This window comes from Pongo abelii, chromosome 5 (genome assembly GCF_028885655.2).
Source record: "Pongo abelii isolate AG06213 chromosome 5, NHGRI_mPonAbe1-v2.0_pri, whole genome shotgun sequence".
Taxonomy (NCBI): domain Eukaryota; kingdom Metazoa; phylum Chordata; class Mammalia; order Primates; family Hominidae; genus Pongo; species Pongo abelii.
Window position 1 is genome coordinate 111554080 of NC_071990.2, and position 17726 is coordinate 111571805.

Consider the following 17726-nt stretch of genomic DNA (forward strand, 5'->3'; position numbering starts at 1 on the left):
ATCTCCTGCAGAGAACAGAGACCATCAAAGAGGAAGACCCACAACTTCCTACTCTGTCCACTTACCAACACGACCTGCATCTGCATTCGCCTTCTCTTCCTGCCTCTCTGAAGACACATGCCCCTTTCTCTCCACATATCATTTTGCAATCTTTGTATCGGATTGTGCCTCTTCCCATTTCCTCTGAAACCCATCACTTCTTTTTCCTTTGTTTTTCCCTCTCCTTTGATTTCTTCCTTTCAGTTTAGTCTCCTCCAACCAAAGACAAGAACCTTCTCTTGACCCCATTTCTCCTTTAGCCACCTTGCATTTCCTCCCTTGACAGATATATCAGAAGGGAGTATTTCCTTCCTCAACTCCTACTTGTTTCCTCAGCCAATGATGACCAGGTGCAATCAACTTTTCTGAGCTCACTTTGCAGTCACCAGGGTCCTGCACATTGCCTCCCCTGGTCCTTTCTGCCTGTCCTCTCTAATGCCACTGACCATGCCTACTCATCAGACCCCTCTGTCCCTTGGCTTGTAAAACATCCCTCTCACCTGGTTCTGCTTGTACCTCCCTGATGACCCGCCTGCCTCAATGCTGGCACTCCCTGAAGTCCTTTGCTGCACACTCTGCCCTTGCGATTTCATCCACTTCCCTGGCTCTGATTCCTAAGTATGGGCTATTAACTCCCCACCCACCATCAGGCCCCAGTTGCTCTTCTCTGCTTTAATGTCCTGCAGAGCTACAATCTCTTATTGCTGTTGTAATTGGTATTAACTTTGAATACATCTTCACTTTGTTTTTCTTAATACACGGATAGGACAAGCTCATTGAAATATATCCAAAGATGTTCCCTTCTCTTCTGAAACTGCTCTCTCCCTAGTATTTCCTGAATTGGTTAGCAAAATCCCCTTCCATTAGGCTTCTAAACCTTAATACATTCCTCTGCTCCCTCCTGCATATTCGTCATCAAATTATGTGAGTTTACAAATGTCTCCCAAATATGTCTTCATCTTTTCCTCCCTGCTTTTCCTGCTTTCACTCAAGTCTTCACCATTTCTTACACCATTCATCCCACTAGCTTCCCAGCTGGTCTTCCTAACCTCACATCAGTACACCTCCCACACTTCCTAGAAATAAAATAATCCCCATTGTGATTTTGTCTCTTGTCATTTCCTTTCACAATCTGCCCTTCTCTACTTCTGCCACACTGACTTTCCCACAATTCTCTGAACATGTCAGGTTGTTTCATGACACAAAGCTATTCATTTCCCTTAGGGGCCTTCTCCATCTGACAACTTCCAATGATCATTCTTTGGGGTCTCATAGCAAAAATTCAGAAACAGTGTGATGCAGTAGTTGGGGATGCTGGCCTGGGCTCAAATCCCAGCTCCATCCCTTATTTTCCATGTGAACTTTCTATGCTTCCTTTTCCCTATTGGTTAAAAAAAAGGGGGGGGGGCACAATAGTGTCTATCTCACAGACCTCTTTAAATAATTAAATGAGATGATATATAAGACATTTAGAATAGTACCTAGTGTATAATAAATTGCCCATAAATGCAAATTTTTATTATTTTAAAAGCATTTACCGGCTGGGCATGGTGGCTCATGCCTGTAATCCCAGCACTTTGGGAGGCCAAGGCAGGCAGATCACTGGAGGTCAGGAGTTCAAGACCAGCCTGGCCAACATGGTGAAACCCCTACTCTGCTAAAAATACAAAAATTAGCCAGGCATGGTGGCACATGCCTGTAGTCCCAGCTACTCGGGAGGCTGAGCCAGGAGAATCACTTGAACCTGGGAGGCAGAGGTTGCAGTGATCCAAGATCGCACCACTGCACTCCAGCCTGGGCAACAGAGCTAGACTCCTTCTCAAAAAAAAAAAAAAAAAAAAGCATTTACTACATTTCATTGAAATTGTCTGTTTAAAAGTCTATATTCTCCACTGTTAGCTCCTTAAGGGTGGGATCGTATCTTATTTATTTGCTTTTTTATTATAATATTTTATACATATATAACCATGCATAAAATATGTACAGTTCCAAGAATAATAAGAAATCAAATGCCTAGAAATCACAACCCAAGGCAAGAAAGAGATGATTGCCAGCCTCCTGATAGCTTCTTGCACCTCTCTTTGTGACTACAAATCCCTTGCCCTTTCTAGGAGGAAACATTTTTCTAATTTTGGTGATAATCTCGTTTTTTGTTTCATTTTACTACTTTTATAAGCAATGCTAAACAGTACAGGTTACTGCTTATAAACAGTATAGGTTAGTTTTGCTATTATGATTTTAAATTTTCTATAACAGGATAATACCACATGTAGTATTTTATGACTTGCTTCCTTTATCAAACATTATGTATAGGAGATTCATCTATGTTGTTTCATGTAGCTGTGGCTCATTCATTTTCATGCCCACATATCCTACTGTAAGAATATATTACAATACATGTATCCATGAGATTATTGAAAGACATCTGGGTTGTTTAGAGTACAGGGCTGTTAGGAACAGTGCTGTGAGAGCACTTTTATGCATGTACATCTGTGGACCTGTGCAAGAGCATGCTCAGGGTATATGCCCCAGAGCATGTGGCTGTGCACATCACCAACTCTATATGATACCAAATCAGTCTTCAAGATTAACCCAATTTGGATTCTCAATTTACATTCACACCAGCAGGATGAGAGATCCTATTACTCCATATCCTCACCAACGCTTAGTATTACAAGACTTCTGACTTTTGACAACTGGTCAAAAGAAAATGGTGGGATTATATGTCACTGTCAATTCATCTTTTCATTAGCCATTTGGATTTTCTTTTCTATGAAGTGACTTCAAATCTTTTTCCCATTTTTCTGTTGGGTTGTCTTTTTCCCACTGATGTAAGTAAAAATCCTTTGATTATTCAGGACGCTAATAATTTAGTTATATGTAAAGCAAATATTTTCTATCTCTTGTGTGCACACATTCATGTCTTTCCTCTTTTAATGGTGTCTTTTGGTGGACATAAATTCTTGTAATGAAGTCAAATGTATCCCTTTTTTCTTTCATGGTCAATGCTTTTTGTGTTTTAGAAAAATCACCCTTTCTTCCATTAGGTCCTGAAAATATTCTCCTAAATTATCTTCCTAAAATTGTATAGTTTTGCTTTTCACATATGCACGTTTAGTCCTTCTGGAACTGCTGTTTTACTGTAAAATGTTAGAAAATGAATCCAGTTGTATTTCCTTCTATATGGCTAGACATCTGTCCCAGCACCGCTTACTGATTGATCCTTTTCCTGTTAATATAAAATGCCTTATGTGTCTATACTTATGTTTATGAATGCACAAGTCTATTCCAGGAACCTCTAAGAGAGCCTCAATCTGTTTGTCTAGTGATATATCTATTTACTGTAATGATTTGATTCTTAAAGTTTATAATTTTCTCCACAGAGGGCCTTCTTCACTTTTTGTTATATTTAACCATTTATATTTCATATTTTTAGGCTTCTGCAATGACATTTTAAAAATTTTTATATTTGTTACTGGTATATAGAAATATAATTTTCAATGCTCATTAATTCTAATAACTCATATGTAGGACTTTTTTCATACAAAATTGTAATAACTACAAATAATGACTTTTTATTTCTCCTTTCCAATCATTATTCCTTCCTTGCTTCCTTTCCTTCTCCCTCTTTCTCTTTTTCCTTACAGCACTGGCTAGACTATCCAGTACAATGCTAAGTAGAAGACATGTTTCATACATCCTCGTCTGTCCCTAATCTCAAAGGAAAAGCTTTTAACATTTCACAATTAAGAGCTGGGTGCAGTGGTGCATGCCTGTAATCCCACCTACTTGGGAGGGCTGAGGCAGGAGAATTGCTTGAGCCCAGGAGTTTGAGAACAGCCTGGGCAACATAGCAAAACCCTGTCTCTAAACAAAAAAAATAAAGAAAGAAAAAAGAAATTAATATTTTAAACTTCACAATTAGTATATTCATGGTAAATCTTATTGTAGAAACCCTTTTATCAGGTTAAAGGCATTCTTCTATTTTTAGTTTTTATCATGAATGGATTTTGAAATTCATTAAATGCTTTTCCTATATGTATTGAGTTGATCGTATGAATTTTGTCCTCTAATACGTTAATGTGGTAAATACCATTGATTAGTTTCTAATATTAGATTTCAGACCTTTTCCCTTTTCAGCCTCCATGAATTTTAATCTCTCATATTTCGCACCTCTTTGTCTCTCTGAGCTTTAATATTGATAACTTTTTCTGAGTTATCATCTATTTCATGAATTTTTTGTAGCTGTGTGTGACAGGTTGTTAAAACTATCCAGGTGATTTGTTATTCATTTATTTCACTTTGTATTTCTAGATGTCCTGGGTATTCTTCAATTTTATGTTAGTTTTAATACAATGTCCAGTTTTTATTAATGTTTTTAAGCTTGTCTTCTATTTCTTTAAAAATACTAAGTGTGGTTATTTTATTATTTGTGCCTGATAATTCTAGTATTTGAAGTCTTTGTGCAGAAATCTGCTGCTGCTGCCAATTGTTTCTGTTGATTCTCACTCATGGTCCCTTTTAATTATGTCTTTTGGTTTTCACTAAGCTACTTATTCACCTTGAAAAATAATTTATGAGAATCCTCTCAGGCCCAAGATGAGGGTATACAAAGAGTATTAAATTTTATTTTACTCTAAGTTAATATGTTAATCTGTACTGTTTAAGGGATGCTGGCAAAAACAAAAGATGTTTGGGTCAGAGACAAAGAACTTCATTACTTACTTCATTAGCAAGCAGTAGGGCAGCAGCATCTTTGTCTCAGGTCCTCTAATCCCCAAGTCCCACAATGAGCCCAGATGACACTTCACAGATAGTGGGTTGAATTCGAGAGGAGGAGCACTGGATGTGGGGAATCCACCGGTTTTGTAGCAAGCAGTTAGGAAGCCTACTCTTTGTGGCAGAGAGGGGACATTATCTCATCATATTAGTTAATTTTATGTTGCTATAAAAGAACACCTAAGACTGGATAATTTATAAAGAAAAGAGGTTTATTTAGCTCATAGTTCTGCAGGCTGGGAAGATCAAGGGTACTGGCTTCTTGCAAGGGCTTTCATGCTACATTACAACGTGGCAGAGAAGGTCAAAGGTGAAGCAGACACATGTAAAGAGAGAGAAACCTGAGGGGCGTCCTCACTTTAAAACAATCCACTCTTGCAGGAACTAATCAATTCCTGCGAGAATTAATCCAGTCTTGTGACAGCCAGAACTCATTCACTCACTGCCATGAGAACAGCACCAATTCATTCATGAGGGATTTGCCCCCATAGCCCATACACCTCCCACTAGGCCTCACCTCCCAACACCGCCACACTGGGGATCAAATTTCAACATGAGCCTTGGTGAGAACAGACAAATCATATCTAAGCCATAGCACTCATCTTTTAAGGTACTGGCTGCATAGACAACTCTGAGAAATGGCCCATATAAAAAAGTGGTCAGGGACTTGCCATCTTGGCACATCCAGCAAGAAGTATAGAGGACTACAGGAGGTTCAAGGAGGCTGTCTCTTTCAACAAATTCTGCTGAGAGAATACAGACACTGGGAGTCATGGACCATGTCAAACCAATTTTTTAGCTTAAGGTTTTTCTGGAGCTCCCAAGTAATTTTAACTCAAGCTACACATCCAAATGAATACCAGTTAATGGTTTGCAACTTCTCAAGGACTTTAAAAAATATACATCATGGCTGCTCTGCCTTTGCAGTGGCCGTTCGTTATTCCTTTACTTTCTTAATAAACTTTCTTTCACTAATATATATATATAATATTTATATATATATATTTCACTGAAATATATATATAATTTCACCAATATATTTTTTATTTATATCTTTTATATATATATATATATATATACACACACACACATCTCTGCATCTATCAAAGTGACTGTAAGTAAGTGTTCAATACATGTCTATATAACTATACCAAGTTCAGGCAAAGGAACTAAATTTATTTTCAGTTAACATATTTTGTACTCTGACCGTGTTATAAGCATTATTTATATCCCATTTTTGTCATACAGCAAATATATTTTAGTACATTTCATACAGGTAGTTGCAAATATTTTGAGTTTCAAGAGTCAAGCAGTGAACACATTTCAACAGAAAAGCCCCAAGTGATAATCTGTGTAACAGCTTGCTGAATGAAAACACTAATACCTAGCACCTTTGACATACTATGAGAGGTATGGCCCTGCCCATAACAAAGCCCTATCATTTTTCTTTTGACATGTTTATCAGTCCCATTAGACTGGTATACCTCAAGGGCAGGGATTTCTGGTCTAAGCTACTGTCTTTAGGTCCTCAGTGCCCACCACATGCCTGTAAAATCCACAACTATGGAGACCAAATAAGTTCATCTCTGTGCTTTGGTATGGTCCATGTTCATACAGAGATAAACTTTGCTTTATTTTAATAATTACATATCCATTTTAATGTAAATTTTTAAAAATATATGGCCAGGTTATGCTTTGAATGATAGTATTCCCTCCAAAATTCATGTTGAAACTTAATCTCCAGTGCAACAGTATTAAGAGGGGTGGCCTTGGGAGGTGATAAAGTCATGACAGCAGAGCCCTTAGCACCCTTAGAAAAGGGCTCAAGGTTGAAGGGAGCACTATCCTGCCCTTCCATCCCTTCTTCCATGTGAGGACACTGCATTTATCCCCTCCAAAGGATGCAGCAATAAGGCACCATCTTGAAAGCAAACAACAGCCTTCCCAGACAGCAATCCTGCTGGCACCTTATCTTGGGCTTCCCAGCTGCCAGAACTATCAGAAATAAATTTCTGTTGTTTGTGAATTACCCAGTCTGTGGTATTTTGTTACAGCAACACAAAAAGACTAAAAGGGGCAGTTATATCAAGCCCATAATTTTACAGATATACTGCTTAGGATCAGGCTACTCCTATTAAAAAGCAAGTCTATTTAAAGAGAAGAAAATATTCGAAGTAATAAACAGTATCTATTGAGTGATTATATGTCCAGGGTACTTTTTTTCTGTATTAATTTTGCAATAATCCTTTGAAGTAAGTGATATTATTTTTTATCACCAGCTTATAGACAAAGATTCTGAAACACAGGTAAGTTAGGCAATTTGCCTGGGGTCCCCAGTTAATAAGTGGTAGAACCAGGATTTGGATCCAGGTACACTGTCTTCAGAGCCTATCCTTATCATTATACGTCCCTAAATAATGGATCAGCAAAGAGGTAGGTATTTAGACAGGAAGTATAAAAATGACAAGTTTTAAACATAATTCCTTGTGTCCCAAGAAAACCAGATAGGAAAATAAACCCTACACTGATACAACAATCCTAAATATTTGATTTTACCTGTCAGAAAAGTAGCCAAAAGTCACCGATCCCAGTAGGACTCCAAACATAAATAGGGGCTGGATCAGCATTGCAAGCCATTTTCGGTCACAGACCAGGTTCCACTGGGTCACCGCAGTGCTTTTCCATGTGTTCTGGTCATATATGTAGCCATCCACACAAGGAAACTCTTTCTTACTGCCAGTGTATTCATAGTCCAAACCCGATGTGTTCTCCCTCTTGTTCCTGCTACACCTTGAGAGCTCCCAGATCTCACCATTCTGTAACTGCACCATAACATAATCTTTCCGGCCTGAAGACAACAGGGCCCCAGTGTCCTCCAAACTCCAATTAGAGTGATTGTGGAAAACAACCTGACTCACACTGCCTGGGGGCCTGCAGACATGACGAGGGGTGACTCCCATGAACACAGAAGCCAAGTAGTGAATACCACAAGAGATGTTCTGGAAGGCACATATGAAATAGAGGACTCTCTGGAATCTGCAAGAGAAGAAAAGCTAATTATTATATCTGGTCTATAGGCTGAAAAAGAACATAAGCAAATTTGAAGGGTCTCCGTCATGTTTATCTTAACATATACACAAATGGATAAATATAGAAATAATTATAGATGTATTTATATCTATGGGTTAGTATATATAAATATATTACCTAGCTCCATCTACTGAGAAGTCCTAGAAGCAATGACATCCCAATAGCAGCAAGCACACCCATTGCCCAGATCTTAGTTTCTAAATACCATTCTCCAATGACAGGAGCCAGCAAAAGTGGCTGATTCTAAAGCCAGGACAAGAAGAATACAAAATAAGCCTGGAATATCTTACAATACCAGAAAGTAAGGAAATACTCAAATAACAAAAGGATAAGGGCATATGAAAGGGGCCCAAGTAGCAACCTGAAAAAGTTCCCAGTGGCCAGCTGTGGGTGGCAAGTCACCCAGGTGCCGAGGCAAGAGACCGAGAGCATGAGCTGTTCCAGTATAATAAAATATATAAAATAACAAGAGTTACACTAGATATATATAGATCATAGATATGATTATATATAAGTATCACTAATCATTAGTTTGTAGTAATTACTCTTTATTTCAATATTATAATAATCCTAGCTCTACCACCATAACCTAAGAAAAACCAGGCCATACAGAGATAGGAGCTGAAGGGACATGGTGAGAAGTGACCAGAAGGCAAGTGTGAACCTTCTGTTATGCCCGGACAGGGCCACCAGAGGGCTCCTTGGTCTAGAGGTAATGCCAGTGTCTGGGAAGACGCCCGTTACCAAGCGACCATGGTCTAGAGGTAGCGTCAGTGCCAAAGAAAAGCACCTGCTACTTAGCAGACCGGGAAAGGGAGTCTCCCTTGTCCCAGGGGAGTTTAGAGAAGACTTTACTCCACCACCTCTTGTGGAGGGCCTGACATCAGTCAGGCCCACCTGCAGTTATCTGGAGGCCTAACTGTCTCCCTGTGATGCTGTGCTTCAGTGGTCACGCTCCTGGTCCGCTTTCATGTTCCATCCTATACACCTGGCTCTGCCTTCTAGATAGCAGTAGCAGAATTAGTGAAAATATTAAAAGTCTCTGATATGCAGAAATAATGGCATAAGCTGTCTCCTCTCTCTCTCTCTCCCTGCCTCGGCTGCTAAACAGGGAAGGGCCCCCTGTCCGGTGGACACGTGACCCAGGTTACCTTACCTATCATTGGAGATGGCTCACACTCCTTACCCTGCCCCCTTGTCTTGTATCCAATAAATAACAGCGCAGCCTGACATTCAGGACCACTACCAGTCTCTGTGTCTTGGTGGTAGTGGTCTCCCAGGCCCAGCTGTCTTTTCTTTTATCTCTTTGTCTTGTGTCTTTATTTCTACGATCTCTCGTCTCTGCACATGGGGAGAAAAACCCACAGACCCTGTAGGGCTGGCCCCTACAGCCAGTTGGAAGCTGAAACAATTTGAGCAACAAAATAAATGGCATAGTATATCCCAAAGCATAAAATAAATATACATGAATCCATACTGTGTGGTTAATTTTATGTGTTAACTTGACTGGGTTAAGGGAAGCCCAGATAGCTGGCAAAACATTATTTCTGGGTGTGTTTGTGAGAGTGTCTCTGGAAGAGATTAGCATATGAATCAGTAGACTAAGTAAAGATCACCCACACCAATTGAGGTGGGCATCATCCAATCACTTGAGGGCTTGAATAAAACAAAAAGGGGAAGGAAGAGCAAATTTGTTCTCTGCATGAGCTGGGACATCCATATTCTCCAGCTCTCAAATATCAGAGCTCCTGTTTCTTGGGTTTTTGGAATTAGATGAAGACTTACACCAGGCCTTCAGTCTGGGACTGAATTACACCACTAGCTTTCCTAGTTCTCCAGCTTGCGGATAGTAGGTCATGAGACTTCTCAGCCTTTATAATCATGTAAGCCAATTCCTATAATAAATCTCATATATATGTACGTGTGTGTGTGTGTGTGTGTGTGTATCCTATTTGTTCTCTTTCTCTGGAGAAGCCTGACAAATACAATACACCATACTCATATAAATAAATAAATGAAAAAATAAAAGGGGGAGAAGAGACCAATCTTTCTTACATTAGAATTCAGTTACTAACTGTAGACATTCCCTCTCTCCAGGAAGTACAGTTTAATTCCTGCAATTTACTCCTAAAGGGTGGGCTAGGCTTAGTGACTTGCTTCTAAAGAACAAAGCAGGAAAAGAAGAAAAATAGTAACTTTACAGTGGGGAAACCTAGAAACTTGCAAACACTAAAGTCACCAAGTGATGAAGGTTAACATCCCCAGTGACGTCATGTGGATATGCTGTATCCCTCCTATGATCTGATGAGAAGAGCACTTCATCTCTGTTGTTTTCTTTCTGAAAACCATAACCCTAGTTTAATAATTTAAAAAAAGACCCCAGATTGGGGGTCATCTACAGGTTACCTGGCCAATATACCTAAAGACTGCCAAGGTCACAAAAAATAAAGAAAGACTGAGAAACTGCTATAGACAATTAAAGGCAGTGTGGTGCTCTGGGACTGGATCCCGGAACAGGAAGAGGACACTTGGAAAAACTGGCGAAATTCAAATGAAGTATATAGTTAGTTAATAGTAACATATTAATATCAGTTTGTTAGTCCTGACAAATATGGTAATGTAAGATGTTAACAATAGGGGAGACTGGGTGAGGGTCATATGGGGACTCTGTACTATCTGTGTAACTTTTCCATAAATCTAAAATTATCAAAAAATAAAAAGTTTATTTAAAAATTTAAAAAAATACAGTCTCCAAATTTATAGACTCAAACCAATAGTTACATATTTTCTGAAATAAAAAATTGCCTCATAAGGACAATTATGCCCACAGGACAGCAGGATAGAACAGATAAAATTTGGATTACCCCACAAAATTCCAACCCCTGAAATTAAGAGGCATAGCAGACCTTTGAACAGGTGACTTAATTATTTAGATTGAAAACAGAATCAGTTCAGGCAATCACCAACATTCCTATAAAATCATTAAAACAGGAGGTAGGAGATAGGTCCTGTCCGATCAAACTGAGGTCAAATTGCACCATTGATACATGCGATGTCCATCGCCCTTCTTCCTTTGCAGACCTGCCCACCCCACTGCATCCTGATGCTCCCTGTCACTGGAAGATGCTTCTGACCATCCCTCAGCTCAGCAGTTCTCACATCTTTTGGTCTCAGGAGCCTCTATATTTTTACAAATTTTGAAGATTCCAAAAGGCCTTTCTTTATGTGGATCATATTTATCACCATTTATGTATTAGAAATTAAAATGGAGAAGGAGAGGAGGAAAGAGAGCCAGGGTCTGCCAGGGAGCCCACAGGAAGAAGTTGGGGCAGAGAAAAGGAAAACAGCAAGAATCTGGCAGAGACTGGCCCCTGGGGAGCCTGGAGTCTTATAGAAAGGGCAGATGGGGTGCATCCCTTCTCACCTCACCCCCGTAACAAACTGCTGACTACCTAATTGTGGGAGAGCCCCTCTGCCTTCATGACCCTGGGCAATGCTGTCAGTGGTGATTTGGGAACTTTCTGAGAATAGAGTACCAGGTGACCAACTCATGCAGGTGTGCTGGCACTCCCCTCAGGCTTGAACTCAGATAGTGGGCACCATACCGGTTGTGCACCTGTTCTGAGCCACTGCCCTGCCCAAGCAACCTCAGCCTTTGTGATATTGTATCACCAGATACCCCAGAAACATACCCCATAATCACTCTGACTTTGGCAACCATGGGGGACCAGCAGGACCCTGGGGAGCTGCAGGAACCCCAGAAATCTAGTCCTCAGTGCAGGTTGCTTCTAGGGGAGGGGGGAGCACAGCCCACCAAAGTGCTCCTTGGGACAAAGGAAATGCAGGCACAGGACCAATCTCTGAAAGGGGCGGTAGTAGTAGCTGGGAAGGGACATGGAGACGGGACTATTTCCTACTCCACCCATTCACTGTTGCAGATGCAGCAGAGGCTTTCCCTGCTGGGAGCTGGCATTTGTGCAATTGAAGAAAGGCTTTCTAGCACTTTTCACAGTGGCTGCATCCCCACTGAAAGTGAGGTGATACTGCCTGGCCTTTCAGAAAAGGCAGGGCACATCTACCGCTCCCTACACAAAGTAGCAATGTCCCTGGAACAGAGGACAGACAAGCCACAGAGTTGACTGTTCTGGACTGGGGAAAGAGGCTCTGACCCGAGGCCATTTTGGTGGTAGCCATAATCGAAGCCTTCTCACAGACCTCAGGAGCGGCCAGGAGCCAAAGTACAGTGTTTATAAGAACTGAGGGTTATGAGTGCTGTGAAAGGGGCATGATAGGTAGTGGATCATGTTCTTGCCTGCCCAGGATGAGGAGCTGGTGCAGCCCCTGCTGGCCCCTACCCCTGAGACCTCAGCCCCCCCATCAAGGAAGGGGCTTCCACTCACCTTCGGATGACCTGAGGGTGAGCTAGCTCTTCTTACCCTCAAGCGTCACTTACTGGACTAGAGACTGAACTGCATCATCAAACAAAAAACCTGCTGTCAGAAGAGCACAGTGCTAGTGTATGAGATAAGCTTCCTGAGACCTCCACACTCCTAGCCCTACAGAAGATAGTGTGTCAGCTCATACACCCTACACATCACTACAACAAGCAGCATCTGGGAAAGCCACCACACAAATGATATCCATAACCAAGGAACCCATAGAGACCCTTGGCCCCCTGAAAGCACCCAGAAACAAAGCCAAACAATCATACACAATATATACTACAGCCACAGCCTCAAGCGAAAAAAGAATACAAACTTTAAAAGTCTCATTCAAATGTTGGCAAATTCAAAAATAGGAAGCAACAGCTCTGTATTTGTCCGTTTTCATGCTGCTGATAAAGACATACCAAGACTGGGCAATTTACAAAAGAAAGAGGTTTATTGGACTTACAGTTCCACAAGCTTGGGGAGGCCTCACAATCATGGCAGAAGGCAAAGAGGAGCAAGTCACATCTTACATGGATGGCAACAGGCAAAGAGAGAGCTTGTGCAGAGAAACTCCCATTTTTAAAACCATCACATCTTGTGAGACCCATTTACTGTCACGAGAACAGCACAGGAAATACCTGCCTCCATGTTTCAATCATCTCCCACCACATCCCTCCCACAACACGTGGGAATTATGGGAGTTAAAAGATGAGATTTGGGTGGGACACAGAACCAAACTATATCAAGCTCCTTCAGATGAGAAGGAATCAGCATAAAAACTCTGGCTATACAAAAAGACAAAGTGTTTTGACACCTCCAAAGGATCATACTAGCTCTCTAGCAATGGATCCTAGCTAAAATGAAAATTCTGAAATGACAGATAAAGAATTCAAAATATGGATTGTAAGAAAGCTCACTGAGATGCAAAAGAAAGTTGAAAATCAACCCCCAAAAACTTAGGACATGAAAGACAAAATAGATATATTAAACTTTAACTATAGTAAAAGACTAGACCAAGCAGAAAAGATAATTTCAGAGCCTGAAGACCAATCTTTCTATTTAAACAAGTCAAACAAAAATAAAGAAAAAACAATTTTTTAATGAATAAAGTCTTTGAGAAATATGCAATTATGTAAAAGGACCAAATGTATGACTTATATGTAATCCTGAGAGAGAAGAAGAAAAAGTAAGCAATTATATTTAAGAGAATAATTCAGGAAAATTTCCCTGATCTTGCTATAGAGGTAGACATTCAGATGCAAGAAATTCAGAGAATATCTGGGAGATACTATAAAAGATGAATGTCACCAAGGCATATAGTCATCATACCATCCAAGTTTAATGCTAAAGAAAAAAATCTTAAAGGCATCTGGAGAGAAGTGTCAGGTCACCTATAAAAGAAATCCTATCAGACTAACGAGACTTCTCAGTAGAAATCTTACAAGCCAGAACAGATTGGGGGCCTACTTTTAGCCTTCTTTAAGGAAAAAAGAAAAAAGCCTCCCAAGAATTTTATTTCTGCCAAATAAGCCTCATAAAGGAAGGAGAAATAAAGTCTTTCCCAGACAAGCAAACACTAAGGGAATTAATCACCACTTGACCAGTTCTATAAGAACTGCTTAAAGAAGTTATAACCACGGAAATGAAAGGACAATATTTGCCACCGTAAAATCACACATAAGTACAAAGTTCACAGATCCCATAAAGCAATTACACAATTGAGACTACAAAGCAACTAGCTAACAAAACTCTGACAGGAACAAAACCTCACATATCATTATTAACCCTAAATGTAAACGGCCTCAATGCTCCACTTAGAGAATATAGATTAGCAAAATGGATTTTTTTAAAAAAGACCCAACAATCTGCTACCTACAAGAGACCACCTAATATGAAAAGATACCCATAGCCTAAAGTAAAGGGGTGTAAAAAGATATGTCATGCAAATGGAAAACAAAAAGGAGCAGGAGTTGTTCTTCTTATATCAGATAAAACAGTCTCTAAAGTAACAACAGAAAAAAAAAAAAGAACAGCATTATCTAATGATACAAGGTCTAATTCAACAAAAAGATTTAACTATCCTAAATATATATGCACCCAGCATCAGAGCACCCAGATTTATAAAACAAATACTACTAGACTTACAAAAAGAGATAGACAGTCGTATAAAAGAGAGAGTGACTTTCAATACCATACTGACAGCAATAAGCTGTCAATGATGACAGATCATTGAGCTTGATCTGTCGATTTGATTATATAAACTTGACCAAATGGACTAAGAGACACCTACAGAACATTCCACCCAACAACCACAGAATATACATTTTTCTCATCTGTGCATAAAACATTCTCTAAAATTCACCATATGCTTGCCCATAAAGCAAGTCTCAATAAATGCAAAAAAAAAAAAGTCAAAATCATATTAGGATCTTCCTGGACCACAGTGGAATAAAATTAGAAATCAATACCAAGAGGAACTCTCAAAACCACAGAAGTACATGGAAACTAAACAACTTGCTCCTGAATGACTTTTGGGTAAACCATAAAATCAAGGCAGAAATCAAAAAAATGTTTTGAAGTGAAGGAAAACAGACACAACATACCAAAACCTCTGGGATACAGCAAAAGCAGTGCTAAGAGGAACGCTTATAGCATTAACTGCTTAAATCAAAAAGACAGATCTCAAATTAACAACCGTTAATGCCACACCTCAAGGAACTAGAAAATCAAGAACAAACCAAACACAAAGCTAGCAGAAGAAAAGAATAATAACAAAGATCAGAGCAGATTTGATCTCAATTAAATTGAAACCAAAAAAATCATACAAAGGATCAACAAAACACAAAGTTGGTTCTGTGAAAAGGTAAACAAAATTGTTAGACGGCTAGCTAGATTAACAAAGAAAAAGAGAAGATTCAGATAAGCACAATCAGAAATGATAAAAGTAACATTACAACTGATAACACAGAAACACAAAGGATCATCAGAGACTACTATGAACATCTCTAAGTGCACACACTAGAAAACCCAGAGTACATGAATAAATTTCTGGAAGCATACAACCCCTCAAGAGAAATAGAAATTCTGAACAGACCAATAATGAGTAATGAAATTGAATCAGTAACAAAAAAATATAACAACTACAGCAAAAAAAGAGCCCAGGACCAGACGGATTCACAGTTGAATTTTATCAGATGTACAAAGAGCTGGAACCAATCTTACTGAAACCATTCCAGAAAATTAAGGAAGAGGAATTCCTCCATAAATAATTCTGTGAAACCAGTATCATAATGATACCAAAATCTGATAAGAACACATAAAAAAGAAAACTACAGGCCAATATCTCTGATGAACATAGATACAAAAATCCTCAACAAAATACTAGCAAAATGAATCCAACAGCACATCAAAAAGATAATCCATCACAATCAGATGAGTTTTATTTTAGGGATGCCAAGATGGTTCAACACATGCAAGTCAATTAATGTCATTCACCACATAAACAAAATTAAAAACAAAAGACATAAGGTCATCTCAATAGATGCTGAAAAAGTATTTGATAAAATCCAACATCCCTTCATGATAAAAAAAAACACCTCAACAAACTAGGCATCAAAGTAACATACCTCAAAATAATAAGAGCCATATATAACAAACCCATAGCCAACATCATACTGATTGGGGAAAAGTAAAATGCATTCCTCTTAAGAACGAGAACGAGACAAGGATTTCACTCTTACAGCTCCTAAATAGCACAGTTCTAGAAGTCCTAAACATAGCAATTAGGTAAAAGAAAGAAACAAAATGTATCCAAACTGAAAAAAAGAGTGAAATTTTCTCTGTTCCCTGATAACATGATCTTATACCTAGAAAAATTCTAAAGATTCCTCCAAAAGACTCCTAGACTTCATAAACAACTTCAGTAAACTTTCAAGAAACAAAATTAACGTACAAAAATCAGTTGCATTTCTTTTTTTTTTTTAATTTATTATTATCATACTTTAGGTTTTAGGGCACATGTGCGCAATGTGCAGGTTAGTTACATATGTATACATGTGCCATGCTGGTGCACTGCACCCACTAACTCGTCATCTAGCATTAGGTATATCTCCCAATGCCATCCCTCCCCCCTCCCCCCACCCCACAACAGTCCCCAGAGTGTGATGATCCCTTTCCTGTGTCCATGTGTTCTCATTGTTCAATTCCCACCTATGAGTGAGAATATGCGGTGTTTGGTTTTTTGTTCTTGCGATAGTTTACTGAGAATTATGATTTCCAATTTCATCCATGTCCCTACAAAGGACATGAACTCATCATTTTTTATGGCTGCATACTATTCCATGGTGTATATGTGCCACATTTTCTTAATCCAGTCTATCATTGTTGGACATTTGGGTTGGTTCCAAGTCCTTGCTATCGTGAATAGTGCTGCAATAAACATACATGTGCATGTGTCTTTATAGCAGCATGATTTATAGTCCTTTGGGTATATACCCAGTAATGGGATGGCTGGGTCAAATGGAATTTCTAGTTCTAGATCCCTGAGGAATCGCCACACTGACTTCCACAAGGGTTGAACTAGTTGCATTTCTATACAACACTCAAGCTGCAAACTAAATCAAAAAGTCAATCGCATTTATTATAGCCACACAAACACACAAAATACCTAGGAATACACTTAACCAAAGAGGTAAAAGACCTCTACAAGGAGAACTACAAAACACTAATGAAAGAAATCAGAAGTGACACAAAAAATGTAAAAACATCCCATGCTCATGGATTAGAAGAATCAATACCATTTAAATGACCATACTGCCCAAGGCAATCTACAAATTCAATGCAATTCCTATAGAATCAGCATTATTTTTCACAGAATTAGAAAAAACTATTCTAAAATTCACATGGAACTGCAAAAGAGCCCAAATAGCCAAAGCAATCCTAAGCAAAAAGAGCAAGGCCAGAGGCATCACATTACCTGACTTCAAACTATACTACAAGGCTATAGTAACCAAACCGGGATGGAACTTGTACACAAATAGACACACAGGCCAATGGAACAACATAGAGAATCCAGAAATAGAGCCACACACCAACAACCAACTGATTGTCAACAAAATCAACAAAAATAAACAATGGGAAAAGGACTCTCTATTCAATAAATGGTGCTGGGAAAAACTGGCTAGCTATATGCAGAAGAATAAAACTGGATCCCTATCTCTCACCATATACAAAAATTAACTAAGGATGAATTAAAGGCCTAAATGTAAGACCTGACACTCTAAAAGTCCTAGAAGAAAACCTAGGAAAAACTCTTCTGGACATTAGCTTAGGCAAAGAATTTATGACCAAGTCCTCAAAGCCAAATGCAACAAAACCAAAAATAGACAA

General features: G+C 39.1%; 1 protein-coding gene across 1 annotated transcript in view; it reads right to left on the reverse strand.

The window, feature by feature from the left end:
* SLC22A16 (solute carrier family 22 member 16) overlaps nucleotides 1–17726 on the reverse strand; it is a 52283-nt gene that overhangs the window by 24000 nt on the left and 10557 nt on the right. The window contains exon 2 of the mRNA XM_024248703.3: nucleotides 7375–7854. Coding sequence (XP_024104471.3) covers nucleotides 7375–7854 — 480 coding nt within the window. The remainder of the gene's footprint in view (nucleotides 1–7374; nucleotides 7855–17726) is intronic.